This window comes from Hippocampus zosterae, chromosome 2, assembly GCF_025434085.1.
Source record: "Hippocampus zosterae strain Florida chromosome 2, ASM2543408v3, whole genome shotgun sequence".
In the NCBI taxonomy this organism is placed as follows: Eukaryota; Metazoa; Chordata; class Actinopteri; order Syngnathiformes; family Syngnathidae; genus Hippocampus; species Hippocampus zosterae.
In genome coordinates, this window is record NC_067452.1 from 34501300 (window position 1) to 34517001 (window position 15702).

Here is a 15702-nt window from a genome sequence, read left to right on the forward strand (position 1 = left end):
ACAATATTTGGTTACTTCCACTCAAATTGACGCCGCGGTCCTCGCTGCAAAAGAAATGTAACTATAGGATTTATCGTAGTCAATACGAAATACAGAATTTTCATGAAAGAAATGCCATCAGGCCAGGCTGTTTCCTAGTGATGGGTCCATGAGGCCTCATGAGGCGTGTCGACACACTGACACACTGTGTTGATACTGTGCTGATACTGTGTCACTGACCACTGCCACCTGCTGGACCTTCAAGATCCCTGCATCCAACCCACTCAACAGACTTTACTGACTGATATTTTTTTTGTATATTGAACATATAAAATATACAAATCGGTAATAAATTGGCAAAAAGTGAAGGTAAGATATAAAAAAAGGAAAAGAAAATAGTCATCATCACAAATATGTGTTCAAAGGAGTAGAAAGAAGTTAAAAAACCCTAGAGTCCTACCCCTTCTTATATATGAATTGATCATTTTTCAAAATAGAAAAGAAAGTCTACATATCAACAAATGCTTTTACCCTTATGTATGCTGTACTTATACATTTTTACAACTTTAGGTTTGTATATACAGTACATACTCATTGGAGCACAAGTATATGTCGATTTTCTCATATTCATAATGGATGCTACATTTCATTAATATATTAAATAATCTCATCAATGTATTCCTGATGTATTGCTATATTTCATGGGTGTATCGAATTTATTAGCTTAATTCTGATTTGTGTAGTTGTCTTGTACTACTCTCGAATTCATTTTTAATCTCAGCAAGAGAGTTCCTCATTTTACTGGTCCGTTTCAGAATCATTCCACAGATTTACACCTATTACAGATACACTCCTTTGCGTGATGTTTGTTCGTGTTTTGGATTTTTCTGTATAGGTTAGTACCCCTTAAATTATGACAACTTTCTCGAATTTTAAAAAGCTTCTGGATGTTTTGGCAAAGGAGGTTATTGTGTGCTTTGTACATTAATTGGGCGATTTTGAAGTCAACCAGGTCATGAGATTTCATTAATTTGATAAACAGTGGATTTGTGGGTTCCGTCTATTTGGAGCCAGTGATTGCTGATTGCTTTGTATTGTAGTTTTAAAACAGTGTTTTACTGGCATTTCCCCATATTTCCACACAATAGGTCAAATATGGAAGTAATAAAAGTGTGTACAAGGATTTCTTATTCAGCACATCCTTAGTTTTGGGAGGATCCCTATGGTTTGGGATATTTTTCTTTATTATGTAGCTGCCAGCACGGTTTTGCATCTACAACTGTTCCAAGACATTTTCATAAGGTCATTCATCGAGTTGATGAAGTGTATACAATATCATTCACATCCATGCATTCATTTTGCAACATTCAATGTGTTCAAATAATGTGAAGATCATTTGAATGAGGATGCTTGTGGGCTTTGATTTCACATTTTTATTGAGAAAAATAAGACGCTCCAATGTTTTAAACTTCAGCCTGTTGCATCTTTTACAAGCAATTTCTCCTGCTGTGAAGAACACACGCTCACAAGGGACGGATGTGGCTGGCGTACAAAGGAACTCCTTTGCGAGGTGGGAGAGGTTTGGGAAAGAAGTGTGTTGGTCCTTCCAGTACAGCTGCTTCCTGGAACCTTGATTGTCAAACATGGAGTGGAGAGTCAACCAATAATTACTGATTGTCAATTAATCATCAACATAGCAACCGTGAAAAGATGAGTGAACGTTTGTATACCTGGCGTAATACCGGGTGTATCGCGAACTTCATTCTCATGCTTGGCCCGATAATGCCTCAGCATGGTGGAGGTGCTTCTGTTGGCGAATTGACTTGGCAAATTCGACATTTCACCTGTAATGAAATGTGAATAAGAAGTAACTAAGAGTTACCTTGAAATGTATTCGGATTAGAATGGTACAACACATGTCAATAATCTGAGAGGCTCTCGGCGACAGAAGGCGATTTGAATAAATAAATAAAAAAATAATACCTTATTCTCCGGGACATCAAAATGGTCCCACACGGCGGATGATTTGCGTCTCTGCTCCATAATCGGCAAGGAAGGCAAGGCACGAACACGAAGTCTGCACTGACACGAGCTTCGACAAGCGAGCGTGAGTGAGGTCTGGCTTGTTTCGGCAGGTGTTCCTTATAAACACTGTGCGGCGGGCTTTTGCTGCGTCAACGCCCTCTGCACTGAGTCGACGCCCCCTGGACTAAGTGGCGCAGCCTGTACTGTGCCAAGCAGCCGATGCAGTCTAAACTGCACCGGTGCAGTTCACGTGTCAATTAGCAGCCTGGACTGTGTCAACGCAGCCGATGTGTCAATTAGCAGCCTGGACTGTGTCAACACAGTCGATGTGTCAATTAGCAGCCTGGACTGTGTCAACGCAGCCGGTGTGTCAATTAGAAGCCTGGACTGTGTCAACGCAGTTCACGTGTCAATCACGTGACGTAATGAGCCAGCACATGCATCGACACGTGGTTTGCCCTGTGAGCCCGGCGCATGTGTCAATGCATCGGTGTTGCTGGACCCATCACTACTGTTTCCTGCCTCTCACCCAACGTCAGCTGGGACGGGTTCCAGCTCATCCACGATGCTAATGAGGACAGGTAGCGTACAATATTGACTGATAGATGAACGAAATGTGTCGGCCAACCCCAGCATGTCTCGCTCGTGCATCACGACGAAGCAAAACAAATTGGAGCGTACCATTGTATCTGACGGTTAAGGGGAGAACAACTTTGCTGATTTGTTATTGATCCGTTTGTCTCTTTGTATGTTAGCTAGCAAGCTACTTCTTGGTTGATTTAGTAAACGACGGCGGGGAGTGTACCATTGTATCTGATGGTTAAGGAGTGAACAAGTTTGCTGATTTATTATTGATCGTTTGTCTCTTTGTATGTACGACGGCGGGGAGCGTACCATTGTATCCAATGGTTAAGGGTTGAACAAGTTTGCTGATTTATTATTGATCGTTTGTCTCTTTGTATGTACGACGGCGGGGAGCGTACCATTGTATCTGGTGGTTAAGGGTGGACAACTTTGTTGATTTGTTATTGATCGTTTGTCTCTTTGTATGTTAGCTAGCAAGCTACTTGGTTGATTTAGTAAACGTCGGCGGGAAGCGTACCATTGTATCTGATGGTTAAGGGGTGAACAACTTTGCTGATTTGTCTCGTTTGTCTCTCTCTATGTTAGCGACCAAGCTACCTCTTGGTTGATTTAGTAGACTGCGCGAGACCGTATGTATTGCAAACTGGAACAAGATGTTCTTGTGTTGTCTTGTATTTGAACACTTGAAAAACGTAACATTGAGAGGTAGATTGAACCAAATAAATCCACCAAGTCAGAACAAACAATGTCTTTAGAAAAAGAAATGCAGCCAACTGTGTGATTTATTTATTGTTGTCTATTGTTAGGCACAGGGCGCCTCTTCTGAACTGAATGGGTGGGAACAGAACCATTTGTGCTGAGGCTCTTTTAAAATGGCTTTTGTGCATGGTGACACGTGAATGTTAAAAGCGTCAAAAATTAATGTGATGTGATTAGTGTGATGAAACATTTCAACACAGAAGACGCACGTCAAAACCTCTATAGCAGGGGTCAGGTAAGCATGACCCCCGTGGGCCACACGCAGCCCACCCTGTTCTTTAATCTGGCAAATGAAGCATTTACACTAGATTTAAATAACTGCCAATCCTACGAATAAATTTGTTTATACACTGCAAAACCTGATGAAAAGAATCAAGTCAAGTCAACAGTATTTATAGAGCACTTTCAAACAGCCATCGCTGCATACAAATTGCTGTACATGGAGCAATTTAACATACACAATAAACAGTAAGACGAAATGGTAATAAAGGCGGTAGAAAGCACCAAGCAGTAAAATCATGCTGAGTCGAACGCCAAAGAATACAAGTGGGTTTTGAGGAGGGCTTTAAAGATGGGCAGCGAGGAGGCTTGTCGAATGTTCAGTGGGAGGTCATTCCACAGAGAGGGACCAGCAACAGAAAAGGCTCGATCCCCTCTGAGCCTCAGTTTAGTTCTTGGTACTTCTAACAAAGACTGGTCCACAGACCTGAGGCGCCGGGCAGGTGTGTAGGGGCGGATGAGCTCAGAGAGGTAAGGTGGCGCGAGATTATTTAGAGATTTGAAAACAAAGAGGAGGATCTTGAAAATAACTCTAAAATGAATGGGGAGCCAATGAAGGGATGCCAGAGTAGGAGTTATATGCTCCCTCTTACGAGTACCAGTCAAGAGGCGAGCAGCAGCATTGTGGACCAGCTGAAGGCGCTTAATGGAGGACTGGCTGACTCCAAAGTACAGGGCATTACAGTAATCGAGCCGGGATGTGACAAAGGCATGGATTACTGTCTCAAAGTGTTCATGTGAGAGGAGAGGTTTTATTTTGGCCAGCTGTCTAAGGTGAAAGAAGCTGGATTTAACAACGGCACCAATTTGCTGATCGAGTTTGAAATCACTGTCCAGTTTAAGGCTCAAGTTTGAGTTGATTTCAAATAAGGAGACAGGGGGCCCAAGTCTACAGGATGGAATGTACAAGGGCCACTGGGACCAAACAATATCACCTCTGACTTCTTTTCGTTGAATTTCAAGAAATGTTGTGCCATCCAGGTTTTGATTTCTTCCAGACAGGATAGGAGTGGCCTTAATGAGAAGCCGTCTTTCTTGCTCAGTGGGACATAGATCTGGCAGTCATCTGCATAGCAGTGGAAGGGAATACCATGTTTCCTTAAGATGGAACCCAATGGGAGAAGATACAGCGAGAATAGCAGAGGCCCCAGAATTGAGCCCTGTGGAACACCACATGACAGGGGAGCAGTGCGTGACTCAGAGCAGCCAAGGCTGACACAAAAGGTCCTGTCAGCTAGATAGGACCTAAACCACTCAAGAGCACTGCCGCCAATGCCCACAAAGTGCTGCAAACGAGTCAGCAGAATACTGTGATCCACTGTATCAAATGCTGCAGTTAAGTCCAATAATACCAGACACATGTGCTCTCCAGAGTCATTTGCCAGGAGGATGTCATTAGAAACGCGTAACAGGGCTGACTCCGTGCTATGCATCGTCTTGAAACCTGACTGGAAGACCTCCAAGATGTTATGTTCATCCAAGAAAAGTTTCAACTGCATGTGCACCACTTTTTCCAGAATTTTGGAAATGAAAGGCAGTTTTGAAATGGGCCTGTAAGTTGACAGCACATCTGGATCAAGACCAGGTTTCTTGATCAAGGTTTGGACCACAGCTTGTTTAAACTGTTGGGGAACTACACCAGAAGAAAGGCTGCTGTTGATGATATCCAAGACCGATGCACCAACACTCGGAAGAACCTCCTGAAAGAAGCGTGGGGGAAGAGAGTCGCAAGGGGAGCCAGATGGCTTCTTCTGGCGAACTACATCCTCCAAAAGCGCCAAGGACACAGTATCAAAAGAATTAAGTACAGCTGAACATGGAACATGGACAGAGGGGTCAGGTGCGGTATTTGAGACCGGAGTCCTCAAATAACACAATTTATCTTCAAAACACTGTAGTGAATAAAGATAATTCAATTTTAGAGGCAAAAAATGTTTCTTTCACATTGTGCTCTATGACCGATTTATGAAGACATCACATTAATGACCCTCAACAAACTGACAAATGGTCACTTTTCTACAGTTTGTTCTTTTTTGGGGTTCTAAATGTGGAAATGGGATTCAGCTGTTGTTAAATGCAGCGCTGGATCCCCTCTGTATGATAGAAGGCTGTTGGCCACGCCAAAAATCCTCAACTATTTGCCTCATAAGATGAACTTGACAATACAAACAATATATAATTGTTTTCTTGATTGACTTTCATGTCTTTCATCAAGTTTAACTATTTTAAAGGGGGCCTTTCATTATTCCATCTTTCTGTAGGCGGCCCTCAAACGAAATAGCTTGGACACCCCCTGGCATAGTCGGTTTGTTTGGCAGGGTTCACTGAGTGCCCTTCCTGACATCCCACTCACTTTTTATTTTATTCTTGGACTGTCAGTGGCTAGGTGTTGGAGTTCGGCTAACCCTAAGGGCTCAACTTGCTAATGTCACATGACCGAACCCAGAAAACAGGTGACCTGTGATGTGGATGTTGCCTGAGCATTTAGGCTGTGAGATGGCTAAAAATGGGTAGATTTTGCTCCTTAATTCATATTGCACAAACACAATATTAATCAGAATAACGTGTTTAGACTAGTATTCTTTTTCTTACAAAAAAAACCCTAATATTTTTGTTGTTTGGGGATTGGAGGCTGGAACGGATTAATGGCATTTATATTCATTTCAATTGAGAAAGATGAGATACAAGTCGTGTATTTGAGTTACAATCATGGCTACGGAACAATCTCGTATCTCAAAGCACCACTGTATGCCAAACGCTTTCGGACCTAAGCGACTACATATATTACAGTATATGACTTTCAAGACATCCGCACGCTCATCTCAGCCACTTGCATGGCGCGTCAGAGAACCTTTGAGGCCTTCCCGAAAGCTGCAGACTGGTCAGACTAGCCGCAAAGTGAGTTTTCTGTTTTTTTCAAGTGGGGCAACACGATTGAGTAGACCTATTTGAGTGTTGTCATTGTGTTTGGTTAATTGTCATGGCCTTTGAGGCTTGACAGGACTGGAAAGGGAGCAAATGGGATCAAGTGGTTGCTCTCCCATTGACAATGAGCCAGCAGTACAAACAAAGAGCAACTGGGCTACATTACACTCCTTCCTATGCTGCTTTCATGTGGAAACGTCCTCCTTTTTGTCGTCCTTGCCGTCCACTAAGCACCCGCGGTGGCGATCCACTCACTTTAATGATGTCAAGTGCCGATTCATTAAAGGGCTCACAGTGCACACGCAAGGCAATGTGATTTATTATGCACAACACATGTAACTTATTGCAAGGAGATGATGAAAATGATGTCACCTATTAGGTCACAGAGGGGATTTGTCATTTTTTTATTTGTCATTTATTTTCCTTTCAGCACAGTTGACTTTTCAGTTCACATATCTTATAATGTGATGTGTGTGTGTGTGTGTGCGTGCGTGCAGGTTTAACCTTCCTGTTAAATGTCAAGTTGACAAGTTTGATCCATCCATTCATTATCTGATCTCCTTATCCTCAACGGGGGTCACAGGGTGCTGGAGCCTATCCCAGTTGTCTTCGGGCAGCAGGCAGGGTACACCCTGAACTGTTTATTGTATATGTTAAATCGCTCCATGTACAGCACTTTGTATGCAGCGATGGCTGTTTGAAAGTGCTCTATAAATACTGTTGACTTGACTTGACTTGACTTGACTTGAACTGGTAACCAATCGCAGGTCACACAGACAACCAACCATTCACACTCACTGAGGGACAATATAGAGCGTTCAATCAACCTACCATATATGTTTTGGGAATGTGGGAGGAAATGGGAGTACCCGGAAAAAACCTTCGCAGGCATGGGGGAGAACATGCAAACTCCATACCGTGCCAGAATTGAAACTCGGACCCCTGTACTTTGAGGCGAACATGCTACCCAGTCGACCACTGTGCCGCCATAGATACTTGACTTTTTATTGGGCAGCACCGTGTTTTATTGGCTAGCATTGTCCAGCTTGGAGCTTGAATCTTGGCTGTGGCTTACTTGTGTCCGTGTGTGTGTGTGTGTCCCATACGGGTAAATGGTGTATTACAAATTCTGTACAATCCATCCATCCATTTTTTTTGGGGTGGGGGCTTGCTCTCGTGGGGGTCACAGGAGTGCTGTAGCCTATATTTTAGGTTGGTTCCACGCAGGGGAGCCGAGTGGAAATGAAAACTCAGGATCCTTCAACTGTGAAACAGATGAACAAACCGTTTGGCATGGGAAGCAAACACATGTTTGCATATACTGTATCCTCTACATTTTGCCATTTTATACTGTAAAAATGACAAAACATGCAATGCCTCAGTGACCCATGAGCATTTGACCCTAGTTTGCTCCAGGCACATACATCCAGACTGTCACAAAGGTATGAGGCTAACCCAGAAGACGGAATATATTGGGTAACCTTGTTAATACTGCCACACAGTGGTCAAAGGTTATTACATGTGCAGAACTCATCTCAAAACTACGTTCCATCCATCCATCCATCCATCCATCCACCATCAATCTATTTTCTACACCGCATTCTGTGAGTTTGAGCGGTGAGTACACGTGAGCAGGTCAACTTCCACACAGGAAGGCCAAAAAATTGCCTGCGGTGCGGCTTAATTTAACCATTTATAAATAAGTATTTTGAATTACCTTTTTTTTCATAAAAGAAGGTTAAACAAATTGTATGCGAGAATGTTTTTAGTAATGACTTTTATTCTATTATGATAAATCAATTAAAAAATAGTCATTGATATACATGAATAATAATAAAGTTATAATACATACAAAAAAGGAACCAAAACGTTAAATTGATCAGTTTTAGTTTATATTCCTGTTACAGAAAGACATGTCGTGAGTGCGTGTGCATGTGAGTGCGTCTGTACGCGTGTGCGCGTGTGAGCGTGTTTGCGCGCGCGCGCGTGAGTGAGTTTGCGTTCGTGTTTGTGGCTGCAATTAAAATCTGTTCCACTGAGATTATAAACCACTATGTTGTCCTTATGAGATATGCACTGTAAGGACGTTTCCCCATATGGAGAGCCAGTGAGAAAGACGCAAGATCAAAGACTCCCAACATTGATGATTATACATTATTGAAGTCAAAATAGTTGATTCATATTACTTTGACGTTATTTAAAATGCAGTGACAGACGCGTGTGAAAAAATAAAAATAAAAAGCGGAACTAAGAATTGCGTTTTTTTCCCAAGCCCTTGCTCTCGGTGGGGAAGGGTTTTACAAACGGACTTTGATTTTGATCTGTTTTCATGCCTGCATAAACTACCAGTGTGGTTGTTACATCTTCAAATTAAAATTGGTATGTAGACAACTCTAATTTTTATAATAAATATGATAAAGAAGACAGTTTTCACGCATCTGCATGTGGTCGTCGTTTTCTTGCAGAGGCCTTGGCAGCTACTGATAGCCACTTGATGCTAAGATGCTAAATGGTTTTGTATTGAACGACAGCTTGTATTGACAGGCAGCTAGCAGGGCGCCTAAATGGCTGCATTTCATTGTAACGTTTGATGTCAGCGTTTCAACTGCTCTCATAATGCTCAAAATGAATATTTTCCTGTTTGGTGGGTTGTGCTTCACTTAAATTTCCTTCGCGACGGCGCCACAGCTGAGAATGTGATATGATGTCATGTGATGTGATGCTAACAGTACTGCTAATAAAGTTGAACTTGGTCGAGGCTAATGCTTCTCGCGAAACAACAGTCATACGGCTGTAACCAGATAGACTAGATGCTTTGAGAGCACGTTGCACTGTTTTGATGTCAAACTAGATTATGTCGATATGATTTACCATGTATTGTGATTGAAGTCAAGTCAACAAGTCAAGTCAACAGTATTTATAGAGCACTTTCAAACAGCCATCGCTGCATACAAAGTGCTGTACATGGAGCGATTTAACATATACAATAAACAGTAAGACGAATCAGTAATAAGTAATAAGGCGGTAGAAAGCACCAAGCAGTAAAATCAAGAGCAAATCTAAGTCATGCTGAGTCAAACGCCAAAGAATACAAGTGAGTTTTGAGGAGGGCTTTAAAGATGGGCAGCGAGGAGGCTTGCCGAATGTTCAGTGGGAGGTCATTCCAGAGAGATGGACCAGCAACAGAAAAGGCTCGATCCCCTCTGAGCCTCAGTTTAGTTCTTGGTACGTCTAGCAAAGACTGGTCCACAGACCTGAGGCGCCGGGCAGGGGTGTAGGGGCGTATGAGCTCAGAGAGGTAAGGTGGCGCGAGATTATTCAGAGATTTGAAAACAAAGAGGAGGATCTTAAAAATAATTCTAAAATGAATGGGGAGCCAGTGAAGGGATGCCAAAGTAGGAGTTATATGCTCCCTCTTACGAGTACCAGTCAAGAGGCGAGCAGCGGCATTCTGTACCAGCTGAAGGCGCTTGATGGAGGACTGGCTGACTCCAAAGTACAGGGCGTTGCAGTAATCGAGCCGGGATGTGACAAAGGCATGAATTACTGTCTCAAAGTGTTCATGTGAGAGGAAAGGTTTTATTTTGGCCAGCTGTCTAAGGTGAAAGAAGCTGGATTTAACAACGGCACCAATTTGCCGATCGAGTTTGAAATCACTGTCCAGTTTAAGTCCCAAGTTTGAGACCGTTGATTTCAGATAAGGAGATAGGGGGCCCAAGTCTACAGGATGGAATGTACAAGGTCCACTGGGGCCAAACAATATCACCTCTGTCTTCTTTTCGTTGAACTTCAAGAAATTTTGTGCCATCCAGGTTTTGATTTCTTCCAGACAGGATAGGAGTGGCATTGAACTATGAACCTGTAGTCCTTTCCAGCAGCTCCCATTTATTTTGTTCTTCTACTTCTTCCTCTCATAACTTTTCTGCTGTGAAGTGGGAATTTCTCCATTACGAGACTATTAAAGGTTTTCTTATTTTAATTTTGGCTGCAGGGGGTCCTCACTTTACAACCGAGTGCCGTTCCCGCAGCAGCGACGTACGTTGAATCGTACGTAAGTATTGCACCGTGGTCCAGTGTTTCCCAACCTATATGTACTTCTATGTATGCAGAAACAATGACAATCTTGTCTCAATTTACAAACAAATGTGCATATTCAGTGTTTCATTGTCGGTCTTAGAGAATAATTGACTTAAAAGATGAAAGCATATGGTTTGATTTAAAAAAATAAATAAAGTAACATTCTGTCTCTTCTCCAGCAAGTGGAGGGATGAGTCGCTCCCCTGTGATTGACACAGAGGTGCCAGAAATGGCAAACGGGGTAGCGACACCTCCCTCTTCGGAAAACAGTCCTCATATCGCAGGTTCGTTGAATTGCGTGGGACTCAAAGAAGACTTCCCCGAAGAGAGCTCCCAGAGACACACAGAAAGCCACACAGTACATGATCACCGTTGTTTGGACACCGAAATCAGTGATGATGTCAGAACAGGTCATTTTCCCCCACACCCATCTCACGAGATGGACCTCTCCCCCTCTGAGGACATATACACCACACACACTGACTATATAGTCGATCCGGCGGGCTTGGGTGCTGTGCAGCCTCTGCAGCAGGACTGGTCGGGGAAAGCGTCATCCGAGCGTTCGTCTTGTAGAGGACATCCTGTCACCGCAGAGATGGACAGTGGAGAGGAGGAAAAAGAGAAACAAGATGAAGAGGAGGGTGAGAAGAATGACAAGAAGTGGCGGAATGAGTCTGCGCGAGAGAGAAAGGAGGTTGAGGTGGGATCGTCTGCATTTATTATATGTCAGTGTGTGTAATTGACTCGGTAATTGAACTCCTTTCTGCTTCCTTCCTTGACCCACCCTCGCACCGACGTTCCAGACTTTACGTCACTACTCCTCCTCAGCACCTGGCCCCAGCACCTCCTCGTCCACCTCCCCGCCGCCACCAGCACCTCTTCTCCCCTCCGATGACACACCTTGCCCCCCTCACGTCATGGCCCAGGTGTGGGTACGCAACGTCCGAGGGATGCAGGACAGCAAGAGCCTGGATGAGATCAGCCGAGCGTTTGGAGGTAGAACTCGGATTTCTAAACAACCACTTAAGGGCTTCCACTTTTCAATATGTTGAGCTCTCATCTCCATAGTAGGAGCGGGGGTCCGGGGGGCAGGCAGAGGGAGTCAAACCGAGGGTCGACGGGCAACCATCTCCTCGGCCCTTGAGCTGGAGGGCACTGTCAGCCACGAGGGAGACCTGACCAACTTCATCACCAAGAACTTGGAACAGAAGATCAAGATGAGCTCAAAGCCCAGTCTGGACTGCAGTGACTGTGAGTATGACAGTGGTGGAGCAAAGACATTCGTCTCTCAGAAATATGTTACATGCGGATTTTAGTGATGTCAAAACAAAAACAAAACCAAAAAAATCATTTCAAAACTTTTTTTCAACCCTGGATTATCCACGGGTTCAAATTTGGCCCCTATAAATTCTGCCACTCAAAGGATACCCTTAAATCCCAAAGGGTCAAATTTGGCCCTAATCCTAAATTAGGATTAAAGCATTAAATATTTGGAAAAAAAAACATATTGTATTTTGGTGGTCAGTGAATTTATAGCACTCATTTCATGTATAATTCATCATTTTCCAAAGAAGAAAAGGGTTCTTGGGTTCTCCAGGGTTTAAATCTGTACTCTCTCTCTCTCTCTCTCTCTCTCTCTATCTCTCTCGTTGTCTAATGGTGTTGGTGTACACTACTGTCAGTGCAGCAGTAGTGTAGGGTTGGCATGATCTCTGCTCTTTACATTCCAGACAAGATTGTCTCTAAAGCTAAACTCATGGGCAAACAACAGACAAAATGCTACAAAAAGTACACAGAAATAATGCCATTAGCCATCTCGTGGAACAGCATTTGATTGTTCCGCCTATCACTTGATGTGACTGGTTTAGACAGAAGGCTAAAGTTATGTACGTTATTTGTCGGAGTTGTAATTTTTGGCCCAGTGTGAGTGAGTTTTTCCTGCGTCACACCCGATGATGTTACATTGGCGGCGTGGGGGGGGGGGGGGTGCTTTCTCCGGTCATCTGACATGAAAAGCGGAAACCAAAACAATCACAATTCCGTCTTCATGTTTTCGCCTTCTAATGTCTTACATGTGAAATTCCTGGCAGCGGATTGTTCGGGTCCCATCTCCCGTAGCCGAGGGTTGTCTCGACGACCGGCAGATATCCCGCCCATTGATCCAACCGTCCTTGTCGACCTGCAAAGGCACACTCAGGAAGTGGCGCAGAGTGTGGAGACGATGATGCGCAGCCTCAACGGAACCATCCAGAATGTGAGGGGCTTGCCCATTCGTGGCGAAGTCAACGTGTCCTTCATTTGGTTGCGTTGAATGATCCTCCTTTCTCTGCACCTCTGACTAGATGACGGCTTTGAGCGTGGGCTACATTCAGACATACAGAGACTCAGTGGACAGCCTGGGAGAATCTGTGGACATGAGTATTAAGGTGATCAGCCACAATTCTGACACGACTAACACGCTACATTTCTAATAACAGGGTTGGCAATTTTCCGCGTTTTATTTGTTAAATTGATCATTTTTGTGAATCGCCTAAATCCGTTGAGAACATTTTAGGGGCGGGTCAGATACCTTATCGTCGAGTTTTCACAAGCTCTTCCGAGCTCTCCCGATCAGTCTTTCCATCTTCCGATTGTAAACACCCCTGCGATTGGACGTGTATGATGTCTTACTTGTTGTGATTGGGCGCCTCGTCCAGGCCACGCCCCTTTCCGCTTTTTTCATCACTAGCCATTGCCATCCCTGAATAAGCATTGTTATCACGAAAGGCAGATGAGTCGAGTAGCCTAAGTATGCAACATGGCACACACACATCAGGCCTGGCAAAGTAAGAAAAGTTTTTTTCAGCTAATGGTGCAGTTTAAAAAAAAACTGAATACAAGATGCCAATGCTAGGCTAATGTGTCGCCAAACACAAATAGAAAGTGCTTGACGGGAAAGTAGACTTATCACAGAAGTCTGACTGGAACTGTGTTTCAGTGGAGAGCAAACAGCAAATTAGCAATAAATAAATGTCTACAGAGGAATAAAAAGGGATGTCAAGCCAACAGCGATATGGTAAGCAACCTTAAACCAGTTAATCAATCAGTTACTTCAGCCAGGAGGTTAAACCTATTGATTTTTTTAATCTGAACTATTTGCAATTTCAGCTCTGTATTTGCATTTGTTTTCTCAATTTTGAACTCAAGAGTGCTGAATTATGAGCTAAACAGCTTTGCCGAGGCTCTGTGATTTATTTATTCAACTCTTTTCATTCCATCAAAGAAAAAGCAGACACGCTAACATGAAAAGAAATAAATAGAAAGGGAAAAGAACACATCTGATTCTTGGTATGTTTTTCACAGTAAATAGTGACATCACATAGAAATAGTGTGCAACTTCCGCTTTGATTTTAAATTTCCCCAGTGTGGGACAAATAAAGGTTATCTTTAATTTTTAACACTTAAGTTATGTGATATGAATTCTAGGCCTTTTTGCTCTACTGTCAGTCTGACTGAGAGTTGTATGCAAAATGATTTGCATACAGTCCTAAATTTATAAATTAGTCTATAGTCCATTAAATTAGTTCCGCCCTGACTTTCACCGTTTTTCCTCTTGTGTTTTCGGTTTGCTTAAAGTGCAAAACGTAATTGACAAACTCTTGCTTCCTGTTCCTCCACAGGGCATGTACACGCTGATGGCCCGTTGCGAGGAGTTGGACCGCTCCATGCAGCCCATCAACATCCTGGCGGCGCAGATCCGAGACATCAAGCGAACTCTGGACGCGCTGGAGGCCGTCTGCAAGTAGCTCCGGCCAACGTTAGCGCTTTGCAAAGACTCCGACACCAAGCACACCCCAGGAGGTCCTCTGCAAGTAATCTCACCTTTCTGCACTCTTTGCAACCGGCCTCATCTTTTAGCAGTACCAGGCATGCTGGATGGTTTGGCCCTTGCTCGTTACGGAACGATAATCTTGTTTGTGTATTGTACGGTACTCGTTCAATCGCTCCGTTGCGAAACCGTTGAAGACGCGAGTGTTGACCTCCACTTTGAGGAGCAAACGTATCCGTCCGGGAATCTTTGTTCAGGTTGCACTAACCGCTCTTTCCCACATGGGGGCGGTGTTTCTCTCTTTTGCTCTCCAAGGACAGGGATTTTTATTTTTATCTTTTTGGAGGTGGGCTGGGCGCTATTTTTAATAAAATGCAATAAAGGCACACACATCCTTCACTGCAGACCAAGCGGGGGAAGGTGAGCATGACGGAGAGCTGCTTGTATTTATTTTTATTTATTTGGTTACATTGCAAATTTGTAAGTACAGTAACTTTCCTTGGGACTACTGAGATGCCAAAGCGCCATTTTGAAGCGTTCACCGTGTTTCTTGATTGCTACCTAAAGGACAAATTAAAGCTAGGGATTGATGTTTCACTGCCCGCTATGTAAGATTTTTTTTTTTAAATTACTAACCTTCATATCACAGGTGCCTGCATGGACAGTTCTTGTTCATATTTTGTCAGCCAAGGTCAATGTCGCAGCTCCAGATTTGGAGTTCAATGCCATAACAAGTGTCCATGACGGACATTTCTGTGATGTTCAGTCATCTTAAGAATTGACTATGATACGGAATCACTGTAGTGTCGACCCTATAAACCACTCAAACAAATAGATTTGCTTGGGGATTCATTGATAACAAAATGAGCTTTTTGGACTGTGCTACTAACAAAACTGGAAGAAAAAAAAGTAAATGGCTGCTCTTTCCAATCGGTTGCTAATTCGCCTACTTCATGCTGTTTTCTGTCATGGGGCATCATCTACTGTTATGTCATATTTCATTCAATAAATTCACTTGGGGGCACCAAGAGTGTAGTGTAGTAGTATTTGTATATCTGTGTGTGTGTGTGTGGGGGGGGGGGATATTACTGAGGAAGAACAGAAAAAGAAAGTTGAATGTTTGAATTGATATTGTTTTTTTTTTAACCCTCTTATTATCTATCCTCCAATAATACTCACACATTTTACGCTTGGGGTCAGTTTGACCCCAGCGATATTTGGCTCCAGAAAAAGATGTACCGTATTTTATGCACAATAAGGCGCTT

At 43.3% G+C, this 15702-nt stretch overlaps 1 protein-coding gene and 1 long non-coding RNA gene across 4 annotated transcripts; one reads left to right on the forward strand and one right to left on the reverse strand.

Annotated features, from left to right (window-relative positions):
- Nucleotides 1-1464: 1464 nt before the first annotated feature.
- LOC127595711 (uncharacterized) lies at nucleotides 1465-2500 on the reverse strand. The gene is made up of 3 exons (XR_007961312.1): nucleotides 1963-2500; nucleotides 1710-1823; nucleotides 1465-1608 (listed from the first exon to the last, which is right to left on the reverse strand). It is a non-coding gene; the product is annotated as an uncharacterized LOC127595711 (long non-coding RNA).
- Nucleotides 2501-8775: 6275 nt separating this feature from the next.
- On the forward strand, nucleotides 8776-15465 carry borcs6 (BLOC-1 related complex subunit 6). Of its 3 annotated transcripts, none has more exons than XM_052057380.1 (8): nucleotides 8776-8931; nucleotides 10544-10603; nucleotides 10809-11329; nucleotides 11433-11625; nucleotides 11698-11880; nucleotides 12720-12883; nucleotides 12972-13055; nucleotides 14289-15465. In XM_052057380.1, exons 3-8 carry the CDS (start codon nucleotides 10820-10822, stop codon nucleotides 14412-14414), a joined length of 1260 nt encoding a protein of 419 aa, XP_051913340.1. In that variant the 5' UTR covers nucleotides 8776-8931; nucleotides 10544-10603; nucleotides 10809-10819; the 3' UTR covers nucleotides 14415-15465. The 3 variants fall into 3 exon arrangements, with proteins under 3 accessions (XP_051913340.1, XP_051913342.1, XP_051913341.1); XM_052057382.1 differs by having other exon boundaries at nucleotides 11701-11880; XM_052057381.1 differs by having other exon boundaries at nucleotides 10544-10599.
- The last annotated feature ends 237 nt before the right edge of the window (nucleotides 15466-15702 follow it).